This window comes from Glycine soja, chromosome 7 (genome assembly GCF_004193775.1).
Source record: "Glycine soja cultivar W05 chromosome 7, ASM419377v2, whole genome shotgun sequence".
NCBI lineage: Eukaryota > Viridiplantae > Streptophyta > Magnoliopsida > Fabales > Fabaceae > Glycine > Glycine soja.
In genome coordinates, this window is record NC_041008.1 from 1,531,707 (window position 1) to 1,545,535 (window position 13,829).

Sequence of the window (13,829 nt, forward strand, 5' to 3'; positions counted from 1 at the left end):
CAGGTCATGATTTTTCCGAATAAGGACAACTTATATACTTTCGGGGACCATTGTAATATTGTTGTTATTAGATGATCTGCAAAGACAAGCCATGCTAAGAAGCTTGTCAGGAAAAAAATGTTTAATTATTCATTTGATTCTTATAATTATAAAAAAAAATTAATACTTTACGTATCATTTTTAATTTCTTCTAATCTCTATACATATAATTTAAACCTTTTTAATCCCAACTGCGAGGACTAAACGGAATTTAAAAAAAATATATGCATGAAAAATTAAAAGGGAATGTTTTTAAACATAGGGACTAAAAGGATTTTTTTTTTTTTGTAATTTTTGGATGAAATAAGTAATTAATTTTTTTCTTAGGAGAATTTTGAACAGGGAGAGGGCATGCAATTCTTCCTGTCGTATTCACGTGAAATCAAAACCATGAAACAAAAACTATGATATCAATTATGTAATTAGCAATTACATTGCCCAAAAAGACTCAAAATATAGCATGAGATGATCAAGACTCTCAAAACTTGACCCCACGCAACCAAAGCACAGATTTTCCTGCAAATGAGTAAGAAAGAAATACAGATAGATTAATACAACCACAATAACGATATAAATTATTTGAATTATATATTTTGTTTAGCTACTATTTCTATAATTCAATTTCTCACAAAATTCAACCAGAAATAATGGATGCTAGAAATTTTTTTCTGAGGAAAGAAACTGCATTTATTCACTTATTTTTGTGAACTGTAGCATTCAGCACAAGGGTTAAAGCTAATGAAAATAGTACATGAAAGAAGTTTTTCTTTTTACTTTTAACCGAAAATGTTTCCACAACTCATTCAACTAATGAAAATATGCCTATACCTTGTCCATATATGACCACTTTAGTTTGCTTCTTGTGCAAGAAGTGCAATTTCAATTTCCTGAAGTGACTTCCCTTTTGTTTCCAGAATATATTTCTTCACAAAAACCACCGCTATCAAACAACATGAACCAAAAATACTATACAGGAGTTGCGCCCCAATTAGCTCCAGCAAGCGCAAAAAAAATAGACCCACGAAGAAGTTTATCACCTGTTAAAGAAATGTTTACAATCTCAGAGAACATGATAACACCGAAGGAGACAAACTAAATGACACTGATATAATCTCAAAGGCCAAAACTTCCTTCAAACGTGTATTTTGTATTTGATGTGGAGCCTGCTATTGAACATATACCAAGAGAACTAGAGAAAAGATCTAAGCAATTCTAATTAGTAGATAATATTCAGAGCTCAAAATTTTAATCCCATACTTGGCAATCAACATGAGCAATATAATCTGTGAGAACACCCCAAAAATATTATAAACTGTTAAACTGCATACAGCCAAAGCCATCGCCAACTATACTTGCAGTCTAGCATAAGCACCATGTAAAAATATTATTGATTATAAAGGGAGTTATCTAAAAAAACAAGATTTTTCAAATTAATAACTTTCTTAATAATCGGACTCAGATACCATGTCAAGTTACAGATAATCTCTTACCTAAAAGGGTTAACTTGCAGACCTAAAGTAACCTTACTAGAATATAAGTGTACAGATCACTCAAATATATAAGCACAATTTAATTTTAAAATGTAAAAATATCATAAAATATTTACTGGCACTATCTGAGTTAAATATGGTAAAATATTACACATTAATAGTAGATTTCATGTTTATAAGAATGCAGAATTCCAAAACGAGTTAAATACTTTGGAAAGTTAAGATGAAATAAAATGATGTAAGGACACTTTAAAGATGAATAATTGAATATATATGAAAACTTGGAAAGACAATTACCCAATGCACAGCCAGGCAAATTGCCATTGCCTTTGCTCTGATATTGCCGGGTAGTATTTCAGACATGATAAGAGAAGGAACTGGACCAGCGCCGAAAGCAAATGACAGCACAAACCTGTGTTGTGCATTTCACATTTAGCAACATATATCACGAAACATGAGCTCTCAAAGTTGGTAGAGATTTGTAATTTGGCAGTCAAATGAAGGAATGAAGGTATTTCAGATTCATAAGCAGTGTCCAACAATCAATGCAGCAGTTCATTTCAAAATAAATAATGCAAATATTTTCAAAATATAGTAAATATTTAAAAATCCATATTATAAGCATTGCCTTGTGATTCTGAAGATAAAATGAGATTGAAAAATACGTTAAACAATTACTAATGCATATATTTACTTGTGTATTTGATGCAGTGGCAAACTAAGGATGCAAGTTATGCATTTCAGAAAAATCATTGACTAATTAATCTCCCTCCCAACAAATGCAAGTTGAACTTTCTGACCACTTACAGTAACATGCCACCAACAGATAGATACATTGATCCAAATCCTGATGCAAAAGAACTTGCAGCAATGACTTGTAGACCCATTGATAACCCCTAAGCAAGAAAATAGGAAAAGATCAGATGATATAATTCTCATTACGTAGCTTATGAAAATTAGTAGAAAATGTAATAATTGGAAACAATGGAAGGAAATCCAACTCTTAAACAGCATCATAGGTAAGTTCCTACAATCAAATGGCTTAGATTTCTTCCCTGGTGATTGTAGGAAAACCCAAGATAGGAATGTGCAAAAGTGAAGTCCTACTCTTGGTGAGTTTGCTAAAAGGGAAAACAAGCAAGTGACTTGTGAATTGGCAGAAAATGGCCATGTATTGAGCATAATAATTTTTGGGTGGATTTTCAATTACTCAATTTTCACTGAAAACTACAGGAGATTCTAGTTAAACAATTGAGCCTTAATCTGGTTGGTTGTTATTGATACAAATTTTATGAGTGTATTTTTCCTGATCAGTCTAACTAAGCTAGTATTGTTTGTGTTTCTCTTATTAGCTATGTAAATATAGAATCAATACTAACTTCTTGGTACTACATTTCAGTCCTGAAAATCTGAAATCATGATGGAGATACTCTCCTCTTGCATATATTCTGTCATTCTATTCCATTACAAGATAGAGAAATTCATTCTTTGAACCTTTTATCCTTCCATTAATTGGCTACCAACACATCCTACCTAAATCCCGCAAAACTATTCCATTTCCCATTTTAGGCTTCTTTGTCCAGTATTTCTAGATTACATTCTATCCATTTTTACTGGCCTAGTCAAATGTGAGGTATGTTGCAGGCCTAAGGAGGGAGGTTTGAAACTTCATAATTTGGTGTCCAAATACGTTGTTCAGAAGCTAAATGATTAAAGTGCCTTCCTAATTCCAGCGAAAGTTAATTCATATGGAAACCAGTAAATGAATAACTAAACCAATTACTGAATAGAAGTCTACCACAGTTTAGTTTGAATTTTCTAACAATATGAATGTCTAATGAAATTTTGTTCAATTAATATATAAGTTTAAAAGGAGGGCGAGCCCTGGTGCAGCGGTAAAGTTGTGCCTTGGTGACTTGTTGGTCATGGGTTCGAATCCGGAAACAGCCTCTTTGCATATGCAAGGGTAAGGCTGCGTACAACATCCCTCCCCCATACCTTCGCATAGCGAAGAGCCTCTGGGCAATGGGGTACGAAGTAAATATATAAGTTTAAAAGAGGTTGATTCAGCAAAGTACGAATTTTCATTTTTCTTTCCTACCATGCCCAGAAAGCTACCCAGGAGAAGCACTTTCCTTCCAAGTTTATCCATCAGAATCATTGCAACTACAGACCCTGAAGACGTATTAGAAAACAAGGTTGAGAGGAATAAAGAGTAATTACAAATCAACACATAAACAAAAATAAAGGAGTTAAGCCTGCAGATACCCAATAAATTGCAAACTCCTACACATGTGTTTGCAATATCAGATGGTACACCAAAACTTTCAAAGACAGTTGAAGAGAAATAGAAAACAGCATTTATGCCAGATAGCTGCTGCAGCGCAAAAAGTGTAGATCCAATGAACATCACTGCAAAATGCATTTAGTGATTTAGCAACCATAAAAAAGACGCAACTATATACTCTTGCAAAAACAAATGATTTTAGAAATTATGATATGATCGAGCAATCATCTAAAAGATACACTACTGTTCCAAAAAAATAAAATATTATGATATGTAGTTATGTACCTCTGAAATAGCGGCCGTAGATTAATTCTGAAAGTTTTACTGAATCAGATCCATCACCTCTGTCAGACTTTGACAGTTCAGTCATTGCAGGTTTCACATGTACTCCCCCCAAGAGCTTCTCAAATGCAGCTTCAGCTTCAATGGTTCTTCCTCTCTGAACAAAATCAAAGAAAGATAAGTGCCTGTGTAGAAAAATAACATTAATCAATAACAAAATGGAAATAAATTTGGAACAATGACACACTTGGTATTCTTCTTATGAAATAATACACAATAAGTCAATAACAAGTTAAAAAATAGATATCAGGAAGGATATATTTATTTATTAATTTAAAAGGGAATTAATCATAGGGAGAGGGAGACTCAGATTCTCAGAAATCTAGAGAAGAGGTATCAGTCATAATGGGAAGAGAGAATCTCCTCTCTTTTTTTTTCATAAAGCAGGAGAAACAACATAGTAGAACAAAATGCACCGAGCAACAGTCTTTCTATAGCACCACATCAGCAAAACATTGTTTGGAAAGAGGGCATCAAAGAAACAGCCCTTCAAAAGCCCTCTTCAGAATAAGTTTAAGCGTCTCTTCAAAAAAATTAAACAAACATAAATTAGAGATTTTAAAACATGGTAGTTTTTATTACCTCCCTCTTAAGATTCACATATCATCCGGCATTAAATTTTATATATCATAGCAAAGATTAGTTCATACTCAAATATCTATAAGCCATGGTTGGGATAAAAATATTTATAGTCTAGCAGTAAGCCTCCAAAATAGGATCTAAAATAGTTGAAAGCCAATACATTAAATTATGATAATTAGTTTTAGTTAACTTGAAAGTTCTTATCAGTTTTAAACAAGTGGAGATTAGACAACCTTGAAAAGCCAATGAGGACTCTCTGCACAGATCTCCATAAAAAGGGCAAGCATTGTAGCAGGAATGACAGATACCCAGAAACAAATCCGCCACCTGTGCACATAATTTCCACATAGATACTACCTTTTAAGAAAATACACATGGAAAAAAAGTAACTGGAAATTGAATTGGCCTATAAATCTACAATAAACATATGTTCATGAATTTCACCAAGCCTATTTAACATTCCATACCAACCAACTATTTCCTTGGCTGGAATTCCAATAAAGAGAGAACCCATGAGTCCAAGACATGTTGCAATTTGGGTTAAGGCCCCAAAAGCACCTCGTACAGCTGGAGGTGAGACCTACAAATGCAAGTGGATTTAAGTAAATTGAAAAGACCTCTACTGAAAAATATATTGATCTCAAACTGTAGAGAAAACAGGAAACAAATTGGGGATATCATCTAATATACCTCAGTCACATAAAGAGCTGCAACAGGTGGGCCAAGTCCCATTCCAGTACCAACAAATAACCTTCCCAAAAGCATGCCCCACAGAGTTTTTGCTGTTGCACTGCAAAAGTTTTGAATAATAAGTTTATAGCTTTATCCGCTGTTTTATTGTGATTGTAAGGACTTTTTTTTCCCTTCTTTCTCATTCTCCCTTTTTCCTTGCATTATCTCATTTATCTTCTGTTTTTATAGAAAACACCTTGGAATAGGATGACCTTAATTTGGAGCATAGTTTTTGTACATCATTTGCAGTAATAAAATGCAAATTTTATTGCATAAGAATGCAAGGCGATACAAATAATGAAAGAGAAATTAATTTACAACTTATGCTGCTGATACCTCATTCCAGCCCCGATTATCATAGGTAAAGCACACAACTGGAAACTTCTTCTACGCCCAACACCATCTGCAATCCATCCACTGAACAGAGATCCAATAAAAGCACCTCCTAAGCATATACTTACTACAAGACCTTCATCAAAATAAAAATAAAAGGAAGTAGATAAATATTTAAATGTAAAACATGATAAAGACATTCAGAAAATTAAGATGAAGTACCCTCAGCCATTGTATTCCCACTAAAGCCAAGATCTATAGAAATGCTCTCTAAGGTTTCATTGACTACTCTGCATTGGCAATAGCAATAAGAAAATTAGATAATTTCATAGACACAAGAAGAATGATTGTGGATCAAGCCTGAGTGTAGAAGAACATACCCAATATGGTATCCATACAAGAATGAAGAAAGAGAAGCCACAATTACATGTCGCAAAGAGCACCGCCAACTAGGTTTGGCATTTGGTATACGAACTGAAGCTATGAGGAACAAAATTATTCTCAGTCATATCATTACAAACCAATTTCTTCAATTGGTATATAAAAATATTAAAGAGAAATTAAAAAAACACTTCTTTGTCTTTTTTCTCCCTTCAGAAAGAAAAATAAGAATCTGAAATTGCATATAGAAAATGAGACAGAAGCTTGTCGTTTGTTGACATTTTAACTTTCTTAATTAGACAAGGCATGATTGATCACGCTTTGTGATGTGTATCAGTCTATATGTACATGTACAATTTCTCTCTCAATGTCAAACCAAATTTCGTAAGCTAAATGTGTACTCAATTTTTAAGCATATGCTACAAAAATCAATACTCATCACAACATATACCCTCACTGCCCTTTACCAAAATAAAAACGTGTACTCAATTTTTAAGCCCATGCTGCAGAAATCAATGCTCATCACAATATATTCCCTGACTTCCCTTTTCAAGAAAGGCACATCAAAACACATGATTTATGTAATGGAGAATGGAGATACTATAGCTGAATTCTTATGAGGTATAAATCGATTTAAGGTAGCAATTTCCATTTTTTTTTCCTGAAGTGTTGAGTTCAGTCTCAGCTTCTATATATAATTCCTTTAGTATATTTTGTATCTTTGATAAATAAACAATCAAATACAAAACTTAAATAATAAAACTTAACTACTTAGTTTAATCGTAATAGTGTAATACTAATAAAATAAGTATATACAATAAGATTTTAAACTGTGGTTGCAGTCACTGTTGTGGTTTTGTTGCAATCCTTGACATCGCAGGAAATTGCAAACAAACGTGGCACTCTGCGAGTGCCCAAAATCCTTGAAGTTGAGGCTGAAATTGCGGTTGCAGACCATTTTTTAAAACCTTGATATACATGAATAAGAAAACAAAAACAAGGTACCTAAATTTTCATCTTTATCATGGCCAAGTATGTGCTCCCTGGATGCCACTCGCTGTCGTCCCCGCATGGCAAAACGATAGAAAACTTCTCCAAAGTTCGCCAGCGAGAACCTTTCCACACAGCACACACTACTGCATCATCACAAGAACAAACAAAGAACTCATCAGTTGCATTGCAGCACAAGGCATTGTCAACAACATCGATTACAACAACGCACCAATCTCAACAACAAAATTGGAAAGGTTTTTCTCAGATCTAACACCCCCAGAACTTCATTTTCTATCACATGGCACTGTTACGATCATTTTTCCATGCACATTGTCATTCCCGTAAAATGGTTATTGGTTGTTTTTTTTTTTCGAAAGGGTTTAATTTGAAGAGAATCACACAAATCAAGAAGCATCTCTCACTCGCCACCCCAATCAGAAGAAAACTGAACACCCAAAATGCAACCATACACAACACAGCAAAAACAATAATAAAAAAGGAGAGAAATTTAAAAGGTGGGGTATACCTGGTTGTTCTGAGATGATGAATTTGGAATGGCGTTTGAAATGCAGAGGTTGACAGAGAGAAAGAGAATGATGCCGATTGAATCAGAAAAGTTGAGTAAAGGAAGTGTTATCATGGCAGTTGAGGACGAAGCACGTGTCAGTATGCCACGCAGTGTTGTGGTCAATACAATATAAAGCGACCATAGATTCCGCATATGGATACGTGTATTGTATTCACCAAAAAAACAAACAAAAAAAAAAGTTAAGCATGATATGAAAATGATGTCTGTGTAGTTGGACATGTGGCAGTATCTGTGTCTGTCATGTGCTTCCAAGAAGACTGAAAATTTGATTTACATTTGCTTGCTCATGAATCTTCAACGGGAGTTGTAGTACAACAGAAGAACGTAGAGTCTGCTGGTGGTGAATATGAATGGCTCTAAAAAGAAATGTTCTAAAAAAAGTAGGGAAGCTTTTTTCACTTGAAGTGTATGGCTATATGCTAAGATAGATCAAACTTCGTTTTTACGTTACTATTGTTATATTACTAAACTATTAAACTATCTATCAGACGAGGATGTTACTGCTAGGGGATGCGTTAGGTGTCTCGTTTTTTACGTTTCTAGTCTTGGTTTTCCGTCTGTGTTTCCTTTTTCTCTGTTGTAACAAAAAAATTAGAAAAATAAAAACATTTCACTCGTTGGTGTTTACACTAAAATGGGTTGAACTAAGGATCTAGTTTACTTAATTGAGTGAGTATTGTAATTTTTTTAATATTATTTTTTATTTTTATAAATAAATAAAAAATTAAAAATGGATCGTTCGATCGATCTGTTTCGGCTGACTTATTGAGCCAAAACATGAAAATGGATGGATTTTCATATTGGCCACTGATTTATTAGTTAGGCATGGCTCGTTAGACTGAGCCAAATTGACTCATTTTTTTTATTAACTTATATGTATTTCATAATATAAAAAAAAATAAAGACTAAATAAATTTATTAATTTCTTGGGCCAACATTTCATCAGCCCAATCTATCCATTTGGCCCATTGGACCAGGTCTAATTAGCCTAATTTCATGTGAGCCACAAATTAAAAAATTCCCGCCAGCCATTGGGCTAGCTATTTTTTACAATTCTATCTAACATTTGACTGTACCTGAATCCCTTAAACTAAAATATGTTTTTTTTATCTCGTATTTGCTTAAAGAAAATATCATCTATTGTGAAAAAATACTTAGTCTTAAAAAACACACGATGGCATAAATATAAAACCGATAAAGAAAGAATCAGGTTTAAAGTGATAAAGGTGAGTATTGACAATTGTTTTTGTTAGGCAGACAGAGCACACCTCCTTAACCAACCCACCTCGGTGGATGATGGCATTATATGAATAATAAAGAACATACGGTTTTATCTATTTTTTATTATTATTTTGATTGAAATTGTGAACATATAATGATGGGGGGTTGGCAAATTGGCAATAACCCTCAATTTGAAGCGTAATTCATTGATTGACAAGCAGTTCATCCATCTGTGATTTCGTAATTCATTGATTGACTACTTCGTGCTTTGTATTGACGAACGCAGGAATTTGAAGCGTGTACAAGAGCACAAAGGTATAACATAATAGATGGTTTTGAAGAATGATACATGTAAGATTGGATATTCAATATTTGCATCATTCTCTTTTGCATATCTTCCTTTGGAACATCACATAAAATCCCCGCCAAAAAATGAGAATCAATCCCATTTCTAATCTTAATCCAAAACATTCCTCGGGGCCTTAGTCTAAAGAGATTGACTATACAAAATTTCCCAGAGCATTGTATAAATTACTTTATTATAAGAATGCATGTGTAGCGAGCCTTTGACATTGGGTACGTTAGTATTTTTTTTATTATAAGAATACATATACGATGATTTTGTAAGGATTTATGACAGTATATAATTTTATTTTATTTTTAAGAAATGACAGTATATAAGTTAGCAGTTATGTTTTGGGCATTATTTAGGCTAGTTCATTCTCAAGAGTTTTATGCACAAGGGAACTTCGTTAAAATTGTATACAAAGTAACCAACACAAAAGAAGTAAGCTTTAACTCATTGATGTAATATGGTGGTCTTAAACCGAATAAATAATCCTTGCACTGACATTTACGATTGGAGTGAAGACAACCAAAGCCCCTTCTCCCAAACCCTTCTTTCACCTTTTCCTCCCAATCTAGCATAGAATTTTGGCCGCACATCTTACTGGCCCAAGATATCTGATGCTGACTTGTTCAAAATTTGAAAAAGCTCTTCCCTGTATTGAGAAAATCCAAGTGAAGTTGCTTGCAAACTGAGTGCACTAGAAGCTAAACCTTTTTAATGGGGTTTTCTTGAAAAGAAACCGTGAGTGATCTTATTAATGGAATAAAATGTTTCATTAGTTACATGAGATTAATCTCTTCATTAGATAGTTAATCATTATCCACTTTGTAACTGGATTAATCAAACAAGTGGTTAATAGGTCTTTTGCTGTAAATGTAGCCAACCGCTGTAAATTTTCTTTTATTTTTCTCACTTCAATTATGAAATCAAACGTCTTAATATTATGATGTGGTTAATATTAAACAAAATAGTAGAAATTAGAATAAAGGGCACCAACATGCTTACCGGTCAGGCTTAAATATGAGATAGCGATAAGTAAACCACTGAAATAGAAAGGAAAATTTTAATTTACTTGCCAAATTTAAATATAAATAATTGCATTAATGGAAACACATCAATTATGCAGCACAACACTTACCACGGAGTAAAATATTCCAACTAATTCCAGTACAGTTGGGAAAAGTGGCAATTTGTCAATGGCCTACATACAAAAATGACAAACAAAATCATTAGGGTGCAAGCATTGGGATAACATATACAGATACTTAAATTTCATGGTAAAAATATGTACTGGCTCAACAGCCACATCAAGAAAGAAAGAAGGAATGTCTTGTGAAGCTGTTTTCACTTAAAAGAGGTTTTCAAATCCTTAAAAAATAACGATTTATTTATGGATCAAACTGCAATAGCCCCAATGGATTTGTTCTTCCACCATCAGATCAATTTTTTCTAGCATTGGCCATGTCAGCCAATATGCTATAAAGCACTTGCACTTGCATTTGCTTCACATATCCATATTGAATAATTTGAAACTGATACTTTCGAGTACTTCACCAATACATATCAATGAAGTATCCAAGCCATTAAAAAAGATTACGGAAATCTAGTACACAAGATATGAAACATAAAAGTGTACATAATAAAGAAATAGTCTCTTGAAGAACCAAAAATGGAAGTTGTCCTCTTTATAGATGATGCTCAAGAAGGGAATGAGATTGACACTATTCTTACTTATAGGCAATAAGTAAGCGACTTATGATGACAATGATCTATAATTTTTTTTATTATATTAATGCTGACAATTACATACTTATTATGCTTTATCAAATTTTAAATGTATCCTGTACATGCTACTATATCCTATACATTTTAAGAAAAGTTGGATCGAAGTATAACATATGTATCATAACTAATACAATGTGTCGAATCTGGCATCATAGCCCATATGTCAATGATGCCTATATGTGAATAGTTCAGCTAAAATTCTACAACCACGTATTCATTTCCAAAACACTGAAAGTGGTGAAGATTACCGCAATCAAATTTGTTGATGCCCAAAACGCTGCTACGGCTGCAAATCCCAAACCAATAAGTCCCAGTCGGTCCTCAGGTTGATCCCACTGATTTAAAATCAACAAACAGCAACTTAGGTATGGGAGTGGAAGAGAGACGAGAAGGATGGGAGTGGAAGGAGAAACTCACAATATTCTGAACAGACTTAAAAACAGTAAGGGTAGTTGAAGATTCAGAACTTTCTCCAGAAGCCTTCACAACAAAAGAAACACGATTCCATCTCCCTGTGAAATGAGCAAAATGGAAGTCAAGAATCAGAAACATAAGAGATATAAACACTTCTAACACGGTAACAAAAATCAGCAGCAGTTATATGTAATCAATGATCATAATTGCTCCAAATAACAGTAAGCTAATGTAGTTCAAAATTGAGCCTTTTGTGCATGAAAAGTATACAAATTTGGCATACATGGAACAATAGTGACTTTCATAACTGGATCCAGCCTAATGCAAAAATCTCATGAATATTACATAGTGCCAGAGTGCATAATCATGCCAAAAAGCCACAAGAAACCACTTATACTAAGATTTTCAGTTAATTTTTAATTTCTAGAGACAGACAATTGCCAAATTCCAATTCCATGCTGGTGAGTTTACAGTTCAACCTTTGTATTTTTTTTTATAAAATTGAGACAGAAAGCATCAACCCAAAGACATTACAAACTGCATATCCCTAAAGAAAGGCCCATGGATACTAGATGATAAGGAATCCCACCATTGTCAGATTGATGAAAGCCTAAATTAGCTAGCCTATCAGCACAGCAATTACCCTCCCGGTAAATATGAGACACTACAAACTGCATAGAGTAAGAGAAATACAATTTAGCCAATGATTTCTCAAGAACCAAGGCACAATATCAAAGTTGCGTAAAGCTGCAACAGCTAACAACAAGTCACATTCTAACCACAAGCGATTCCATCCTTTCTCGAAAGCAATTCAATGGCCTCCATAGTGCCAGTGATCTCAGCTACAAGCAAGGAAGCAACTCCGTCTCCCAAAGATAAGGAAAAACAGCCCATGAAGCTTCCTCTGAAATCACGATAAATGCCACCACGGGCCGCAATTCCCAGAGACCCCCTGGCAGTGCGGTCGGTATAACATTTACACCAGCCTGCCAAGGGAGGATGCCAAGAGATTTGGAGGATACGGGGAGCCTTGGAGAGATGGCCAGAGATATGAAAGGCCCTGAGCATAGAGAAATCTGAAATTGAGTTTTTCATAACCCCCTTGGATAAGTTTCCTGAGAGCGAAACAGCCCCAATAATCTCTGATATGATACGAGCATGGGAGAAATGGCCATTACGGAAACTTGCGTTATTTCTACTGATCCAAAGAAACCACACTGTATTAATGACAGCAGCTAGAAAAACATCTTCTAACTGAGAGCTCGTAGCCTTGAGACAGCAAGGCCAAGGGCTCAAGAAATAGGAGGTTGCAGCCTAAGATAGAGCTAAGACAACTACACAAATACTTGGCAAAGGGACACTCTATCAAAAGGTGCCTCGCTGTTACGCAAGCTTGTCCACAATGAGAGCAAATGGGCACAATAACGCAACCCCGTTGCTGGAGGGCTTCATCCGAGGGGAGTTTGCCAACCAAAAATCTCCAAAAGAAAAAAGACCGAGAGGGAGTTTGTAATTACTAATTGTATCACTTGACTACGGGAAATATGCAGAGGATAACCTAACTATTTCTTCCTCTGTGATTACCTTCAACATAATCAAAATTTTCTCTTTGAAAATGAATTTTCCAGTTCAAACTTTACTCACTCACTTAGACTTTAACCAATCATGCTTCGAAAATTTAAAAAAAAAAAAATTACTACTGGGGATAAAAACCATATTGGGTCAATGGGAACACAAATCTCAACTTTTAAAGAAAGCCAAAATAGAAGAAAAGGGTTACCTGAAAGAAGAGAAACAGGGGAACTTGGGAAGTTGCCCATATGTGATTTTCTAGCAGGGAGCAGCAATGGTGGCGGCAAGCTTGCAACAACGGAAGCCATTTGCAATGCACCCCTAAAGTTGTGGCAGAAATAATAATAATAATAATAATAATAATTAAAATTAAAAAGACTAAAATTTGGGTTGAGGTTCCCTGCAATGATAATCAGATGACAGAAATCAAAAATAAGATTACCTTGTATTGTAATGTATTACTCTACTCCTGCAAAGGATGAGTGAGAGACAGAGCCACAGAATATTCCAACGAAGGAATGTGCACCACAAAATAAAATATTATCCCTTTTTTTTATTTATTTGTGGGTAAATAACCAAATCCATGTCAAAAGTAGGATGCATTCATAAATTGGTCTCTAAAGATGATAATTATAAATTTTATTGTGAACGTGTAAAAAATATGATAAATTAATTTTTTCTGTTAAATTTTATAAAATTATTTTATTAAGTTGTAATATT

At 34.2% G+C, this 13,829-nt stretch overlaps 2 protein-coding genes across 4 annotated transcripts; both read right to left on the minus strand.

Moving 5' to 3' along the window:
- Positions 1 to 387: 387 nt before the first annotated feature.
- On the minus strand, positions 388 to 7,850 carry LOC114418010 (probable plastidic glucose transporter 3). 2 transcript variants are annotated; one of them, XM_028383131.1, is made up of 15 exons: positions 7,706 to 7,850; positions 7,192 to 7,322; positions 6,186 to 6,285; positions 6,028 to 6,095; positions 5,809 to 5,941; positions 5,431 to 5,530; positions 5,208 to 5,320; positions 4,974 to 5,067; positions 4,102 to 4,255; positions 3,798 to 3,941; positions 3,631 to 3,704; positions 2,337 to 2,425; positions 1,827 to 1,941; positions 868 to 1,076; positions 388 to 555 (listed from the first exon to the last, which is right to left on the minus strand). In XM_028383131.1, exons 2-14 carry the CDS (start codon positions 7,256 to 7,258, stop codon positions 888 to 890), a joined length of 1,440 nt encoding a protein of 479 aa, XP_028238932.1. In that variant the 5' UTR covers positions 7,259 to 7,322; positions 7,706 to 7,850; the 3' UTR covers positions 388 to 555; positions 868 to 887. The 2 variants fall into 2 exon arrangements, with proteins under 2 accessions (XP_028238932.1, XP_028238933.1); XM_028383132.1 differs by lacking the exon at positions 7,706 to 7,850 and adding an exon at positions 7,409 to 7,536.
- A 1,845-nt stretch (positions 7,851 to 9,695) lies between these two features.
- LOC114418011 (protein CURVATURE THYLAKOID 1C, chloroplastic-like) lies at positions 9,696 to 13,659 on the minus strand. Of its 2 annotated transcripts, XM_028383133.1 has the most exons (7): positions 13,552 to 13,659; positions 13,318 to 13,430; positions 11,541 to 11,635; positions 11,372 to 11,458; positions 10,477 to 10,539; positions 10,344 to 10,381; positions 9,696 to 9,990 (listed from the first exon to the last, which is right to left on the minus strand). In XM_028383133.1, the coding sequence occupies exons 2-7, from the start codon at positions 13,415 to 13,417 to the stop codon at positions 9,936 to 9,938; spliced, it is 438 nt and encodes a 145-aa protein (XP_028238934.1). In that variant the 5' UTR covers positions 13,418 to 13,430; positions 13,552 to 13,659; the 3' UTR covers positions 9,696 to 9,935. The 2 variants fall into 2 exon arrangements, with proteins under 2 accessions (XP_028238934.1, XP_028238935.1); XM_028383134.1 differs by lacking the exon at positions 13,552 to 13,659 and having other exon boundaries at positions 13,318 to 13,531.
- Positions 13,660 to 13,829: the final 170 nt, after the last annotated feature.

Bases quoted from the DNA above. Each gene is read 5' to 3' on its own strand.
- LOC114418010 (XM_028383131.1), bottom strand. From the start codon at position 7,258: ATGCGGGGACGACAGCGAGTGGCATCCAGGGAGCACATACTTGGCCAT. The intron at 5,321-5,430 runs GTATATTAGATG...TTGCATTTGTAG, and splicing joins CAGCTCTTTATGTGACTGAG to GTCTCACCTCCAGCTGTACG. The intron at 1,077-1,826 runs GTAATTGTCTTT...TTTCTTTAACAG, and splicing joins TTTGCCTGGCTGTGCATTGG to GTGATAAACTTCTTCGTGGG.
- LOC114418011 (XM_028383133.1), bottom strand. From the start codon at position 13,417: ATGGCTTCCGTTGTTGCAAGCTTGCCGCCACCATTGCTGCTCCCTGCT. The intron at 11,636-13,317 runs GTAACCCTTTTC...CTCATTTCACAG, and splicing joins CCCTGTTTCTCTTCTTTCAG to GGAGATGGAATCGTGTTTCT. The intron at 10,382-10,476 runs GTAAGTGTTGTG...TTTCTATTTCAG, and splicing joins TTGGAATATTTTACTCCGTG to TGGTTTACTTATCGCTATCT.